This window comes from Arachis hypogaea, chromosome 12 (assembly GCF_003086295.3).
Source record: "Arachis hypogaea cultivar Tifrunner chromosome 12, arahy.Tifrunner.gnm2.J5K5, whole genome shotgun sequence".
NCBI lineage: Eukaryota > Viridiplantae > Streptophyta > Magnoliopsida > Fabales > Fabaceae > Arachis > Arachis hypogaea.
In genome coordinates, this window is record NC_092047.1 from 70224666 (window position 1) to 70241431 (window position 16766).

Sequence of the window (16766 nt, forward strand, 5' to 3'; positions counted from 1 at the left end):
TTAATATAAAGATTCCTATTATATATTAATATTAATAATAGATTAATATATATTAATAATTTAATTAATAAATATATGAGTAAAGGATAAATAGGTCTCTGACCTTTTTTTCGCAGATATTATTGTCTCTAAATATTGAAAAATACATTCATGTCCCTAACCTCTCCAAAACATGGACAAATTTACCTCTCTGTTGAAGTCACTCTGTTGGACCCGACAGAAAAGTCTGACGTGGCTCCCGTAACGCTGACCTGTTGATAAACCCCAATTTTGTGGTTTATCTTGTGCTTAATTTGGAGAATTTTATCAACTTTTCTCACATTTATTCAATGAAATAGCATGGTTTTGTAATTCTCCCCTAATTTGTGCTTAAGTGTAAAAACATGCTTTTTAGGCCTTAAAATAGCTAAATTTAATTCACTTTAATTCCATTTGATGCCTTGATATGTTTGTTAAGTGATCTCAAGTTTAGAAGGCAAAGATTGGATGAAGGAAAAGCATGCAAAGTGGGAGAACTCATGAAGAAATGAAGGAACTGCAAAGCTGTCAATCCTGACCTCTTTCTACTCAATCGATCATAACTTAATATACAGAGGTCCAAATGAGGTGGTTCTAGTTGCCTTGGAAAGCTAACATCTGGGGCTTCAAAATGATATAAAATTTTTTATGGTTGCCTTGCAGTTAGGTGACGCGCACATGTGCATCACGCGCACGCGTCGCAGGACCAGCGTGGACCATTTTGGGCAAAACGTGGCCAGCGATTTCTGAAGCATTTTGGACCCAATCCAACTCATTTCTGATGCTATTGAACCCAAGGATTGAGGGGGGAATGAACAAAGTAGTCATAGTTTAGTTTTTCATCATGTTTTAGAGTAGAATTCTAGAGGAGAAGCTCTCTCCTCTCTTGATGTGTGAATTCTTTGATGACACGTGGCTTTGATCTTTTGAAAACAGGACATATTAGTCCCTATGCACCAAAACGACGCCTTTTCACCACCTCCCCTCCAAACACACTTTAATTCCCTTATGCTGCAATACGCCATTTCACCCCCAAAGCCAAAAGCCTCGCTTATTGTCTCTTCTTTTTTCCAAATCTTAATCATTAACAGTTGATCCTCTCGTTGCACGTGACCTCAATTCATGCTTCAAATTCCTCGTTTCTTTCTCCCTGGAGCCTCGTCACCGAAAGCTCACCTCCGCCACATTCATCGGTTCCAACGGCAGAGAGGAAGATGACCGCCTCATCTGGTGGCCGCCGCAGCCCGTCTTGGACCTCGCATGCCTTGCCGTCGATTCCGGCGGTGACCCCTTAGCCATTCATCGCCTCCTCAATCCACCGCTATGATTCCATAAATGAGAAGGAGAAGAGAATGGAGAAGCCTACCACTACAAGGTGTAACATCAACTGTGACTATGGGTAAAGCAATGGGAGCAGGTTCAGTTATAGGCTGGGCTGGTGCCGGTGCTCTTAGGACTCCTCAAAATCCTATGATGGGTTTTGGAATGGGTATAGATATGGATATGGACATGGGCATGAACAATGGCCCAGGTGCTGCTATGGAAATGGGAATAGGAATGAACAATGGCCCTGGTGCTAGAATGGGGATGGAGGGCTACAGAGGCATTAATCCATCAATGGGCATGGGCATGGGCATGGGAATGGGTATGGGGCAAGGAGTCCAAATGCAACCCCCTATGGGAATGCCTCCCGAGTCTAACATGCCAGGTAACTATAATAAATCCATGATGGGTCCGTGTAGTTATGCCTAACAGCCATATGGTGGCTACCAGTGAGTTAGGACGAATTTGAAGTCTAGAGAGCATGGTGAAGTATAGTCACTTGGTTGTTTTGTTACAAGTTGAGAGATAAAATGTCTAAGTGCCAATGCTGCTAGTGATCCACGTAGTGACATTAATTTTATAGCGGTGTATCTTCAACTATAATTTCATGGGCATAGGCTCGAGGTTGGTTTACGGTGTTGTTTGTTTTGATTTGAGGTGTTCTTCAAGTAGTTATTGGATTCATTTCTTGGAAGCACATGTTATTACAACTTGAATGGATGATCCTCAGAAAGCTGATCTTGTTGAGAGGGATATAGAGCAGGTTTGAAATCACTTGTTCTTCATTTTTTGGGCTTTGGTTTTTTCGGGAGCTATAATGAATGTAGCTGCTATTAGATTCTAGTATCACATTTTATTGAAATACATGATTCATTAGTGTGCCATTGTTATTTTGTTGCTTAAATAATTTGTAATTGATCTTCTTTGTTGACCGAGGAGATAATGAAACTTGAAGCTGTGGTCTTCCCTCATATTTTACGGTTTTGCTGTTACAGATTCATGGAACTTTTGAGGGAGCAGGTTAAATGGATGTTATGGGTATTACACAAGGGGATTAGAGTGTGTCTGGAGGGTCCTTGAATGACGTCATTTTGGTGTCGGAGGACTAATATGTCCTATTTTCAAAAGCTACATGCCACGTGGGCTCCTGTGATGACTAAGTCAGCGCCACGGGAGCCACGTCAGATTTTTCCATCAGGTCCAACGGAATCACTTTAGCGAAAGAGTAAATTTATCCACATTTTAAAAAAATCAGGAACATAAATGTATTTTTCAATTGTTGGAGACGAAAACAGCCACAAAAAAAAAAAAAAATCAGTAACCTATTTATCCTTTACTCTAAATATATTAATAGATTTTCTCACTTTATGAATTTCTCCTTGCTGTAGAGTAGTTTTCCCCCGGCGCTGGAGTTCTCGGTTTGGGCCATGGGTCAAACAGAAATAAACTTCACTCCTCCCCGAGTACGAGTAAAGCACTGCTGAAGTAGTACTGATTACTGAAAATCGCTCTCCTTCTGAAACCCTAGCACTGCCTGTTTCCTTCATTGTTTCGTTTTCCTCTCATCGGTTACTCTAACAAAAACAAAATACCCCAACAACTTCTGCACCGTGTTTTCCTCCCTCCGCCGCCATCCGCCACTTATCCCAGCTCCCGCCATCGCGTCACCGCTGTGCTGCCACTCGGCAGCCTCGAGGGTCTTCCGACCAATTAGAAATCTGTGCTGGTCTGCTGCGCTCCGAGGATCAGCACCAATAATAAATCGGTCAGCGAAGGTACATCTTTTAAGATTACTGTGGAGATCTGAGAAATAATTTGTTGTTCTTGTTGTTTCACCATTTGTCTCATTGCAGGTACGGGTATTTCGATCCGCAAGAATGGGTTCCCGAAAGGGTGACAACCCTCACTTCGTTGACGGTGCCAGTCCTGGGTTTGCTTCCTCATTCGTTAGTTTTTTCTTTCCCTCTTTTTTCTTTTATAAGTTTTCTTATCTTGTCTCTAATTTTCATTGATGCAGGAAAATCTTTATCGGAGGTCTAGCCAAAGACACCACTTTGGGTGTGAAACTCCTCCCTTCGTTTTTTATTTATCTTTTATTTTTTTTATTTCGTTGGTACTGATGTTCTTGATATGATTTGATAGATACTTTTGTTAAGTACTTCGAGAAGTACGGAGAGATAATGGACTCGGTTATCATGAAGGATCGGCATACCGGTAAACCCAGGGGTTTTGGTTTCATCACCTATGCGGATCCATCTGTTGTGGACCAGGTCATCCAGGAGAACCATGTTATCAATGGCAAACAGGTGAGTATTATTCTTAGGGTTTTGGCTACTTTGGTGGAAAATTTTGTTCTTTTGTTTCCTTAATGCTTTATATAAGAATACATTTGTTTTTCTAGTAAATTTAGGGCTATTGTTGTACAACTGACACAACGATGTAGAAAAGAAGTCTATCGGCAAATCAATATGGTTGGGGTTTTTGAGAGTTCTCATCAGAATATAGTGTTTTATCTGTTTTCGTGTATTTAATTTTTGCTTTTAATTATTATAGTATTGTAGTATGCTTTAGAGATTGTAATATGTTGTCTTGCATGGCTTGAGATCTTTTATTTACTTATAATGAATGATTACTTCTGCTTTTACCAGGTTGAGATCAAGAGGACTATTCCTAAGGGTTCATCACAAGCTAATGACTTCAAAACAAAGAAGATTTTTGTTGGTGGTATTTCAACATCGGTCACTGAAGGTTTGCTTTGCTGGCACTTTTGCTCCTTTCATGCCGTATTGTTTGATGAGATGTGAGGAAACGGGTAAAGTGTTAAAGTTGGTGTAACCACCTTTGGATCATTGAGATTCACTTGCAGCTGTAGTCATTGATCCAATGGTTATTAAACTCACTTTATCACTCTACAAGTTTCCTCACTTTGGAGGATAGAAACCGCAGTTTAATTTATTATTATATTTTTTGTGGATATTTTGATTCAATCTGCTTATGTGTCTTTCCTTTGTTGTACAAATTTCAGATGAGTTTAAGAACTTCTTCTTGAAGTATGGGAAAGTTGTGGAACATGAGATTATACGTGATCACACTACTAAACGTTCCCGGGGTTTTGGCTTTATAGTTTTTGACAGTGAAAAAGTTGTTGACAATATGTTAGCAGATGGGAATATGATTGATATGTCTGGTACTCAGGTGAGTTATCATTGGTGGTTTAGGGTGTTTGATGATGTATTTGAACCCAGCAAAGCCAATATCATGTATAAATTAGTGATCAAAGTTGAAGGACGTCATTGTGAAACATATACAATGGAGTTCGTGGCTGTTACTTCCCATCATTGAGCAACTTAATGTTTTTCTGTCATTATGTTATTTTTATTCTGCTTATGTTATAAGTGGATGTACTACAGGTTTATTATTTCTCCTCCCAGGGTATAAAATCGTATTCTTCTTATCAAGGAGCCTAGGTTGACTCACTTCTTTGTTGTAGGTTGAGATCAAGAAGGCTGAACCAAAGAAATCCTCAAACTCAGCTTCTCTTCCTCCATTTGCTAGTGACTCTAGGGCACTTCCTTACTATGATGGTTTTGGTGGATTTGGTGATTCTTTTGGAAGTTTTGGAAATAGCAGTTTTGATCCTGCTTCTTATAGATCACTTGGAGGATTTGGTGGTAGGCTTAGCAGTTATGGTGGATATGGCGGTGGATATGATTTTGGTGGTAGTTTTGGAGGGTCTGGTGGTGGTATTGGTGGTGGCTATGCAGGTTATCGTGGAGAATCGTCATTTGGTTACTCTAGTCGCTATGGTTCCTTCATGGGGGGCCTTGGTGATGGTTATGGTGGGAGTGGTTTAGGTGCTTATGGACGAGGTGGTGGGGCCTATGGAAGCTATGGGGGTGCGGCTACTGGCGGAGGTTATGAACCAAGATCTGGTACTGGTTATGGTGGGGCAGGAGGACATTATGGTAGTAGGGGAGGTTATGGTGGCAGTAGCCGCTACCATCCTTATGCAAGATAGATTATTATTAAGCTTTGTCATAGAAGCTGCATGCAGGTTTAAGCATTTTCTAGAAACAAGGCACTCATGGCAGGTGGCCACGTTTTAGAAGTCAGACGAACCACTAGCATGTCTGTATTAATGAATTGCTTAGACAGCCGAAGGTAGAACGCCATCAATCTAGAGCTTGTGATCATCATCAATCTAGAGTTACCCTTCAGTTGTCATCCTAGAAGATGTTAGGCAGGCACATTATGACTTCATTTCGTAATCAGATTGTTGCATGTTAGACTGTGCCACATTTCTAGAATAGAGATTTAATTAGAAGCAGAGTGGAGTGGTGTGAATCTGTATTATTGTAGGTTATACTTATTAGTCTATTGTTTGGAATAGTACCTCTTGATCTATCCTTTAGTTGCATGTTAAGCCTGTGTTGAAGATGTTGGTTATGCTGCAGTTGCTATTTAGTTATATGTTAAGATTATATTTATGTTATAGTTCAGTTTCAGCAGGATTTGTTAGTTGATTGTCTTGAAGTAATGAGATATTTGCACGTAGCAATTTTGGATGCCCTTCAAGTTTAGATATGAAATTCTTATCATTGTTCAGGACCGACCATTAGTCACCCTGCTCCCGTCATGAAGGTGAATTTATACCCATCTGCATAAGAATTTCCTATACTTAGACACTATCAAAACCTTTATTCAACTCCCCCCTCGAAGGATTTTTCGGTGGCATCTGTTGCCAATTATAATTAGATTATAGAATTCGATTTATTGCCAATTATAATAGATATTTTGACCCCATGTTTCCAGCTATAGTTATGATTAGAAGCTACATGATTCCCCATTTAACCTGCTATAACAATGTAGAGATTCAGACCTAGTCTTCTGTAATATCATTACTTCATTAGTTCATACAGTGCATAAATTAAATCAAGCCATTTTACTTTACCATATGTATGGTTATGGACACGGGGTAGTGAAAAAATGGCTATCGTTCCAGATTTCTACTTCTCTTTCATCTTATCAGCCATGGGTTCTTTAATATATTGATCATTTTAATGCTATAGTTTATGACAGCGAGTTCCGCACTGTTCAACGCTTTATTTTATTGCACCTTATGTGAATTGATGTTTAGAGATTTAAGTAGCAAGTATATTAGAAAGATTTCCAGGTTGTCTATGTATTTTTATAACAGCACGATTCAATCTAGGATTGTTATGATGTAGAACGAATTATTCGTGTCCCAATATTTTGAATTGCCAATTATAATGTTTTCTTGTTTACTTTCCAATTTTGCTTTACTAATAGGTTTAGAATTTATGGTATAGGTTTAGGGTCTAGGTATAGTAACGGAACATTTATTCAGTTAATACCCGAGATATTGTGGTATAAGGATGATTTTGTGGTGGATAATTGTGTTAATGTTTGATTACATTGTGAAAAAATTTGATTATTTTGTTGGAAAAATGTGTTAACATGTATAAATATAGAGATGAGATTGACTTTTGGAATTTTGGTATTCATACAGCATATTTGTAATAAAAATAATAGATTCAAATCTTCAAATGATATACAAACATTCATAAATGTTAAATTGTAGCAAAATCATTTTGAATACTAGAGAATTAACTGTCACAAGTGTGTTAAGTCGTTTTGTATTTTCTTTTAAGACGTGCATGTGAAAAGTTATTTTTCTATTTTTATAAATAAGTTTTGCTAAACACTTTGTTTTCTTTTGAGTTGTGCTTGTTAAGTTATTTTTCGATTTTATAAAGAATTTTGACTAAACTATTTTCTATTAAGTCAGTTTTTCAGTTTTTTAATATTTTTAGAAGCGTTTTGTTTTTTAACTTTTCAAGTGTTTCTAAAATGAATTTTGGCCTCCGTTTATTGATATAACTGAAAGGTTGATGTCAATAAGTCAACAGAGTAACTACGGAATCCCCTTAGATTTGTGGCTGGAGTGCTGGACCTCAACTAAGTATCAACCTTGGTAAATCATCACAATATGAATGGATTGATGAATTCATATCCTTGTGTGGGTGGCTGTGGAGATAGAGAAATCAAGAAGTGTTTACCATTATTAGTTAATGGACTGCTGTATACATAAGATAGCATTCGAACTCTCAATATTTACTTAAGTAGATTAGTTATCTAACTGATTGGTTTTAATTTGGTCTAACTAATACAAAAGTTTTGCATAACCTAAATAGTAACCAATTTTGTACAACAAATTATTCGAGCTACAATCTTTTTTTTATGATAGTATTTAATAGTACTGTTACATTATCAAGTAACTAATTTTGCATCACTTTCTTTTTTCTCTCTGCCCCCTTCTTTCTTTCACTTCTCTTTTTCTTCTTCCAGATGCCTTATTTATTTATTTATTTACTTTTTCCTTGATTTTATTTTCTTTTCTTCTATCCCTCAATTACAAATTCTTCTTTTGTTCTGTTCAAATTTAGAAGAACCTTAGGAATAGTTTCATGGATTCTACGATAAAAAAAAATAGACAATAACAAACCTCTTGTTCCTTAAAATTCATATAGGCTTCATCTGATTTATTACGTACTGGTGTTTTATGCCACATGCTTGAACCTAAAATCCAGAACAAGAGCGGTTGAAGAGAGAATTAAGATGGGAGGTTCTATATATTATGGGAGGTGCTGCATGAAATGATACTTCAATTTATAATGGCATAAAGCAATGGAGAACATTTAAACCGGATATCCTGAAACCAAAACCGAAGTCATTGTTCCACTCAAATTAGTAGGATTTATGTAGAATTGCACGTGTCAAACCAACTCGAGTTAATCAAGTGGTTAGTTTATTTATTCACTTAAACAAGTGTTGGAGGTTTGAATCCACCATATATATGCAACAACTCATTAGTTAGTGGCAAATCCTTCCGCAATAAATTAGTTCTTAACCTGCCGAATTAGGAGTAAAATGGGAATAAGCATAATTGTTCATTATTCATTCCTTACACCAGAATATGACCTCCATCACGATTATTTAATGGTAATTTGAACTGTACAATAAAGTCACTATACTGAGTTTTAAAAGAAATTACAGAAACGTGAAAATGACAAAATAAAAAAGAAAAAGAAAGTATGCTATAAAATTAATGCTCCAACACTAGTGGCACAATGGAGTAAAAGAATGTACAAGAATAATCTATTTTCTCTTCTTGACTGCGATACTAGGAAAAATGAGAATTTAGAAACTAATGTGTGGCATCTTTGGAAGGAAGATCATGGTTAGTCCGAGTGAGCGTTAAGTTTCCTTCGCGTTCATTCGACTCGATAAGCATCAACACGACTTCGCGCATCGAAGGCCTCTCAGAAGGAGACATGCTTGTGCAAAGCAGAGCAATCTTCAGAACAGTCAGCATGTGATTCACAGTGACTTGTTCTTCAAGATCAATGCGATTGTCGAGTATTCCCTGCGTCAACACGTTGTTGTGGCTCCGAATATGGGTTCTAACCCATGTCACAAGATCACCACCTTGCTCCAATGGTTGAACCGGTGCTCTACCTGTTAGCAGTTCCAAGAGCACAACGCCATAGCTATAAATGTCACACTTTTCTGTTACCTTCATGGTGTATGCATATTCTGCATGAACGGATAAAAATTATTAATTCACAAAACATTAGTTGAGAAGTTCAAATTAATCAAAGTTCTGTCTCATAAGCTAACGAATTAAAAAAAAAACAAAAACAACTACCAATACAAAAAGCAAGCAAACGTGAGAGACTAAGAGACGCAACTGCTATGGCAAAGAAATTAGGTAAGATTCATTTCTTTATTATAATTATTTATAGGAATCAGACTTTTGTAAAATCTACTCAAATTCTACCCAATCAACCATATGACCAAAATCCAAACCTATAAATCTGGTATAATTTGCTCCTGCTAAAACAGTAAATTTGGACAACTTTTATTTATTTAGTTTTGGATAAAGAAACTTGGGAATAATTTTGATCTATCAAAGTTTAAAAGTTACCAAGGGTCAAATTAATGTTCAAAAAATCTTTAAAGGATCTTAATTTACCTATCTATGCACTACTGATCATAAAACAGACAAAGCAATTAACAATAATTTAGCAAAAATAAACTAAACCATAATAATAAGTCCAGGCAATAAAGGCCAAGTACAAAAACATAACATGACATTATGAAGTTGATATTATCAGGATTGTTAAACTTTCAAAAGTGGTAATAAGTCTTGACAAGTTTGAGCCATAGACTCAACTTTTTGACTCTTTACATATAATTAAAAGCTAAATATGTATATCTTTGTAAAACAAACCAAAATAACTATGTGTATACCAAAATCAATCATTAACATAGAATATATATTGAAATACAAAATACACATTAAAAATAAATTAAACTCTATATGTATTTATACACAAATATATGATGACTAATTTTTAGTATGCTTATAGCATTTTTGACCAAAATATTATATTGTAATAGATATTAATCAATTTTAACTTGATAACAAAGTCGATGAAAGAAACACTACAAATACATAACTAAAAATATTACTCAAAATTAGCCTAGAAAACTAAAAATATTTAACAAGTGACTAAAAGAAATAATTTTGAATGCAAAACCAGGTATAAATCTTGGCTTGCACATCACTTCCAAAATCAAGAGTCTACCGGTTTACTAAAGGAAAAATGTTCACAGGCCGATACTTTTATTAATATTAACTGACACTAACATTTTATTTTTAGTACAAAAATATTTTTTATTGGGCAAGTGTTGACAAAAATAATAAACTTTGTTGATCATGCGGTATTGCTAGTAAACTAAGTAAAAGTTTAAAGAGTTAACACCAACCAGAGAGAGGAAAAATGTATCCAAACAAGATACAAAGCAAAAGGAAGTTATGCTTCCATTAGTTAAGTATAGTAATTAAAAAAAGAAAAGGAAAGAGGAGCTTACCAGGAGCAATATAGCCATAAGATCCAGCAACTGCAGACATGGATTTTGATTGTGGCATGTCAATCACTTTGGCTAACCCAAAATCACCAACATGAGCCTCAAAATTTTCATCAAGAAGAATGTTATTAGATTTTATATCCCGGTGAATAATCTTTGGCTTGCAATCATGGTGCAAGTAGGCAAGACCCTCAGCAGCACCAAGAGCAATCATGAACCGAATTGGCCACTCCAAATTGGTAGCAGAACCATGCAACACTTCACCTAAGCTTCCCCTCTCCATGTACTCATAAAGCAGCAGATTGGAGCCTTGGTGATAGCAGAATCCATAAAGCTTCACAATGTTTCTATGCCGAATCTTCCCCAGTGTCAGTATCTCAGCTCTAAAACTATTCTCAATGTTGTTCCCTTCCCTGTTTGATGCTAACTTCTTAACTGCAATCGTCTTCCCGGACTTCATCACCGCCTTGTAAACCGTCCCACAGGCTCCCCTGCCAATCACATAGCTCTCATGAAATCTTTTCGTTGCCTCAACAAGATCCTGGAATGTGAAGCCGTCCTTCGGAGGAAAATAGATATCCGAATCAAGGCAGGGAGATTCCGTGTCTCTCAAGGAACTCGTGGAATTGAACGGCCATCTCATAACATATAAAATAACTAAAATTAAGATGAGAGAAACGCTGCCCACGGTGGCTGCAGCGATCATGACTATTTTAGCACGGCGAGAATCATCATGTCTAACCGGAGGAAAACCACGAGAAGACAGATCGGAGTTGCATTCATTGAGAGGTCTACCACAGAGGTCGTTGTTACCACCAAGAAAACTGCTTGCAGCCATATTTTGGAAGATCTTATCTGAAGGTATTGGTCCGGAGAGGTTGTTGTATGAGAAATTGCATCCCAGCAAGCTTGAAAGCTGGTCGAATGAGCTTGGAATTTCGCCATCCAAATGATTGTTATTGAGATAGATATACTCAAGCATATTGAGATTACCGAGCTGAGATGGTATTCTCCCAGAAAGATTATTGTAACTGAGATCCATTCCAATCTGCAAGGTCGAGAGGCGACCGAGCTGAGCCGGAATTTCGCCGGAAAACAAATTGCCATCCAGTTGCAGCCAGTTCAAATGAGATAGATTACCTATTTCTTCAGGGATTTTTCCAGAGAGTTCATTGCCAGAGAGTTTGAGAATCTCCAAATGTTCAAGTGTTCCTATGTTGTTGGGCAAGGAACCAATAAACTTGTTCTTACTGAGATCCAGCCTTTGCAGCTTCTGGCACCTAAAGATTTCGGATGGGATTGTTCCAGTGAAGTGGTTTGATGAAACATTGAAGGTCACCAGCTGAGAAAGATTTCCAATTTCCTTAGGTAACTCCAGTGTGAAGTAATTGTTTGCTATGTGAAGCCTTTGTAATTTACTGCAGTTCGCGATCACAGGAGGAATCGGACCACTGAACTTGTTTTCGTTCAACTCGATGGCGATGAAGTTTGGCAGTTTGCAGAGTTCTGAAGGGAAGCCACCTGTAAGCATGTTTCCAACTACAAGCATCTGCGCTAATGACTTGCACTTGAGTATCCCTCTTGGTATGTTTCCATAAAACCGGTTCGATTGAAGGTTCAACAACATCAAATGAGAATTCCAGCATAGATGAGGAGGTATTGTTCCTGTCAAATTGTTATCAGAGAAATCAACCACCCAAAGAGGACTATGAAGTCCAAGTTCTTGAGGGATAACACCACTCAACTTGTTGTCAAAGAGCTGCAACTGGGACATATTAGTCAAGTATTGAAATCCTGAAGGAATCGAGCCGGTAAGGCCATTCATCGACAGGTCGAGCCTTGACAGATTCCTCAAGCTACTGAGCTCATCCGGTATGACACCAATTAAATGGTTCTCGAAAAGAAAGAGCAAGCGCAGGCCACGGATTTTGCTCAGCTCGGATGGGATGTACCCTACTAAAGAGTTCTCTGAGAAATCAATTTCCCTAGCAGAAGAAAGGTTCCCAATTTCCCTTGGAATGGTTCCATTCAGATTGTTTTTGTATAGATACAAAAACTTCAATGACTTGAGGTTCCCAATCTCTGGAGGTATAGGTCCAACAAGATCATTCCAATACAAAGCAAGAATCTCAAGATTGGTTAAATTCCCAATCTCTTTGGGAATAGGCCCTGATAACTGATTGTCCCATAGAATCAATTCTGTTAAATTCTGAAGCATCCCAATCTCACTTGGAAGCTCCCCTGATATATCATTTTGCGCAAGACCGAGATACATCAAGCTTGCGCACCCACTTATTTCCTTTGGCAGTGAACCGGTAATGTTATTCGCCCCGGCTCTGAAAGTCACAAGATTCTTGAGCTTCCCAATGGTACTAGGCAAGGGACCAACAAGAAAATTGCTATAGGCTACCAATTCAACCAATGAAGACAAGTTCCCAAACTCATCTGGAAAAACACCATTGAGTTTGTTGTTGCATATGTTCAAGCTTCTCAAACGAGACAAATTCCCCAGTTCATCAGGAATTGGTCCCTGAAATTGGTTATTGTTCAAGTAAAGATACTCCAAATTCAAGCAATCGCCAATTTCCTTTGGTATTTTTCCACTCAACTTATTGTGAGAAAGATTGAGATAAGTTAGGTGAGTCAAACCTCCAATGCTACTACCATTTAAAATTCCAGAAAGACCCATTGAACTCAAATCAAGGGACATGACAACTGGACTTTTACTATTATTATATTCATAATAAGAGCAATTTACGCCTAACCATTCACATGGAGTTTCATCAGCAGGGTTCCAATTCCGCAAAAGATTATTCTTATCATGGAAACCATTCTTGAGGTCTAGGAGGATTTGCCCCTCTGCGTTCAACCCTTCGGCCGTGCAAAGAATCAGAGATAAAAATAATAGTAAGAGTACAATCACAGAATACCCTTTTGACATCTTAATTTTTGAGACCTGTCACACCAAAAAATGAAATAAATCATTACATAAAACAAAATCAAACAATCACTTTTTGTTTTTGTTATGAATCAAACTCATGCATCACTCAACTTGTTGTAAGAAACTGGAACCATATTAATAATAATAAAGTAACACATACCTTTCAAAAGTGTAGCATCACTCATCAAAGAAGGGATAATAACAAAAGCAGCAAGCACTAAACTTGTGATGCAAAGTGAGAACAACCATTGAGTTTATGAATCTCTAGGCCAAAAATAGGATATACTGTACCCACCCACTGGCCTTTTTAGCATTAAAAAGTGGCAGATCTTTGATCTGTAACAGAATAAATAAACACTCAAGAAATGAAAGGAAGAGATGCACACCATGTTCAATCATCAATCATCATCAGAAACTGAATATTCTGGGCACTGTGTGCAAGTTGTGTTGTTGGGGAGAGTGCGTAGTGAAAAGGAAATAATGAATAAGTGATGATGAGAATGAAGGGATCGTTTTTGAGGTTGAAGCATTAATGGCCGACAAAGCATGCTTTCATCCTTTCTCTTATTTGGTCATTCTCCGTTGTCCCTAAAACCACACCAAAAGGTTATGGCTACTGGTTTTTTATTTTGTCGTTGTTGCCTTTATTTAACTTTCTATGTTTTGATGGTACCTTTTTTTTCTCTCACTTTCTTTCAAGTGCTGGGAAAGGAAGAAGAAAGTGTGATGCGGCAGAGAAAAAAGAGAAATAGAGGCTTTAAGTTTGTTTTTGAGTTTTTTAAATGTTTTTTAAGTTTGTTTTGGTTGTGATTGGAAGGTTATTGTTGGTGGTGCTTGGTAGGTAAGTAGGCGCTGAAATAGATGTAGATGTAGCTGTACTGGTATATACTACACACAAGTCATAATAACTCAGATACAATACTCAGTTCCTTTTTTCTACGCGTAACAGATTCGTTCAATCCACGCTGTTTCCGCCACGTGAACTTTGAGTAAATCTTCAAACTCCTTTCACTTTTTTTCAATTGTTTTTGAAAAGATTATTACTGAAAAAAAATATAAGTAAATAATTTTTATGTAATCAATTTTAAATAATTATAATTAATAATTATTAATTTTATATTTTTTAAAAAGTTAAATTTAAATAATTATTAATTATTAACAATAAATTAATATAAAATATAATTTAAAAATATTTATTAATTTATTATTGGTTAGACCTCTATTAATTACTTAATTATATTGTATTACTAAATATCGTTAAGGTTTTTTTTTCCCTCTTCGAAATAACATGTTTAATTTATAAGCAAGTGCCAAGCCAATCAAGTACTTTTAAAATAAGAAACCTATTAGAATATGCAATGCACTTTCTTTTTCTTTTTTTTATTCACTTTATTTTTATTTTTTTTATTCAAAATTTTTTATTAATGATGAATCTAATTTTTAGTAATGATGATGAATGGGATTTGTGGGTGATGTTACAATGAAGTAGAAAGAGGAGAAAGAAAGAAAAAAATTACATAAATTTTAAGAAATAAATAAATAAAGAATTTTTTGTAACTAACATGTAAAATTTTTTAATTTAAACAAAAAAATTGTGTTTTTCTTACGGTATTATAGACTTTTTTTATGCGAATAAAAAAAATACATTCTTTTTACATAAACATAAAAAATTTTATATTAATAATCACATTAAAAATATAGGACAATCACACATAACTGTTTTAAAATAAATAAATAAAAAAAATAAATATAAAATAAAGAGATGTAAATAAATAAATTTAGTATTAATGTTCATTATAATTAATATCTCAATATAATAAAAATGATTCATATATATATATATATATATATATATATATATATATATATATATATATATATATATATAGTAACGTATATAGAAAAGAGAAGAATGTTTATATATTATCGTAGCATGTAAACAAAGAGAAGAGTGCTTTGTTATTGTTGCGTAAATTGCATCTGATCGTACTCCTATTTATACATGCATAAAGTCCTCATTTTTTACCTTCATTAAATGTGATTTCTCTTGGTAACATGACATTTCACCATGGAAGTTGAGCCGCCCATGTTAAATGGGCACTCATCTCATACTTATAACAACACTCTCCCATGGATGACCATTTTGGATTATGTCTCATTAAAATTTTACTAAAAAAAAAATTCAATGGAAAAAAATTTTAGTGAAGGAAAGAGTACAATATCCTTTGTGATGAGGATTGTCTCATTAAAAACCTTGTCAAGAAAAATTCAATAGGGAGAAAAACCTGACCAAGAAAAAAAAGAATACAGTCTCCTCTTTTTGCCAACAATATTTTATATCTTGAAATCGGCGCATCCCAATCTGATGTACCAATATTTCAAAGGAGGATTTTGGAATTGACTTTGTAAATAAATCTGCCAGATTATCGCTTGAGCGGATTTGTTGGACACCAACTGTTCCTTAATTTTGAAGATCATGAGTGAAAAAGAATTAGGGAGAAATATACTTTGATGTATCCACCCTTAAGTTGAGCAATACATGCTGTATTATTTTCAAACAGAACAGTTGGAACTATCTTATGATCAATTAGTCCAAATGATGACAGAATATATTGGATTAAACTCCTTAGCCAAAAACACTCGCGACTAGCTTCATGTATCGCTAGTATTTCGGCATGACTAGGGGATGTTGCTGTAATTGTCTATTTCGTGAAACTCCATGATATAGCTGTACCACCATATGTGAACAGGTATCCTGTTTGAAATCTCCCTTTTTGTGGATCAGACAAGTATCCAACATTTGCATAGCCAACTAATTATGACTTGGATTCATATGGATAAAACAAACCCATATCAACTGTTTTATGAAGATATCAAAAAATTTGTTTGATTCTATTCCAATGTCTTATGGTTGGAGGAGAACTATACCTTACTAGTAAGTTCACCATAAATGTAAATGATATGTCAGGTCATGTATTATTAGCAAGATACATTAGCACTCCAATAGCTCCAACTGTTTGAGCCACAAGCATCCAAGAATGTGACCAAGTTGAGCAAGAAAAACACAAGGAGTGGAGTAGAGGAGCTGGCTAAAGCATTGGAGGAAGGAGAATTAGGAAGTACTAGCCTCTATCAAGCCCTTTCCTTCAAGAAAAACCAGCAGCCTCACCATCTTCACCAACCTCTTCTTCTTCAAAATTTAACAATGAAATTCACACCAACCATCCTTCAAGAACTCCTTTCAAGCTGGCCGAATTCGGGTCAAGGAGGGAGACCATAACCGAAAAGAAACTTCAAGAAAGTTACAAGAGGGGGTTAGGAATAAATTCAATATCTTAAGTAACACAAGAGTTAAGAGTTAAGTAGCTATATATGTTGGTATATGTGGCTATGATGATTGTTGATGATATTTGTTGTTAATAATGGCTGATTGTGATGATTGATGATGAATTAGATGATGAATATTGATGATTATGTTGTTTGAAATTTTGGTTGTTTGAACCAAAACTTTGGAATCTCACCAAATGTG

At 36.0% G+C, this 16766-nt stretch overlaps 2 protein-coding genes across 4 annotated transcripts; one reads left to right on the forward strand and one right to left on the reverse strand.

Moving 5' to 3' along the window:
* The first annotated feature begins 2694 nt into the window (after positions 1-2694).
* Positions 2695-5846, forward strand: LOC112727506 (uncharacterized). 2 transcript variants are annotated; one of them, XM_072209368.1, is made up of 7 exons: positions 2695-3116; positions 3195-3287; positions 3359-3399; positions 3484-3647; positions 3990-4089; positions 4367-4536; positions 4832-5846. In XM_072209368.1, exons 4-7 carry the CDS (start codon positions 3522-3524, stop codon positions 5357-5359), a joined length of 924 nt encoding a protein of 307 aa, XP_072065469.1. In that variant the 5' UTR covers positions 2695-3116; positions 3195-3287; positions 3359-3399; positions 3484-3521; the 3' UTR covers positions 5360-5846. The 2 variants fall into 2 exon arrangements, with proteins under 2 accessions (XP_072065469.1, XP_025633058.1); XM_025777273.2 differs by having other exon boundaries at positions 3195-3271.
* Positions 5847-8339: 2493 nt separating this feature from the next.
* LOC112727507 (uncharacterized) lies at positions 8340-14143 on the reverse strand. 2 transcript variants are annotated; one of them, XM_025777276.3, is made up of 3 exons: positions 13398-14143; positions 10300-13252; positions 8340-8958 (listed from the first exon to the last, which is right to left on the reverse strand). In XM_025777276.3, exons 2-3 carry the CDS (start codon positions 13235-13237, stop codon positions 8570-8572), a joined length of 3327 nt encoding a protein of 1108 aa, XP_025633061.1. In that variant the 5' UTR covers positions 13238-13252; positions 13398-14143; the 3' UTR covers positions 8340-8569. The 2 variants fall into 2 exon arrangements, with proteins under 2 accessions (XP_025633061.1, XP_025633060.1); XM_025777275.3 differs by having other exon boundaries at positions 13624-14124.
* Between the last annotated feature and the right edge of the window lie 2623 nt (positions 14144-16766).

Coding starts and splice junctions, on each gene's coding strand:
- LOC112727506 (XM_025777273.2), top strand. CDS start 3,219: ATGGGTTCCCGAAAGGGTGACAACCCTCACTTCGTTGACGGTGCCAGT. Junction 3,400..3,483: donor AGCCAAAGACACCACTTTGG/GTGTGAAACTCC, acceptor ATGATTTGATAG/ATACTTTTGTTAAGTACTTC. Junction 3,648..3,989: donor ATGTTATCAATGGCAAACAG/GTGAGTATTATT, acceptor TGCTTTTACCAG/GTTGAGATCAAGAGGACTAT.
- LOC112727507 (XM_025777275.3), bottom strand. Junction 8,959..10,299: donor TTATGGCTATATTGCTCCTG/GTAAGCTCCTCT, acceptor CCGTTCATGCAG/AATATGCATACACCATGAAG.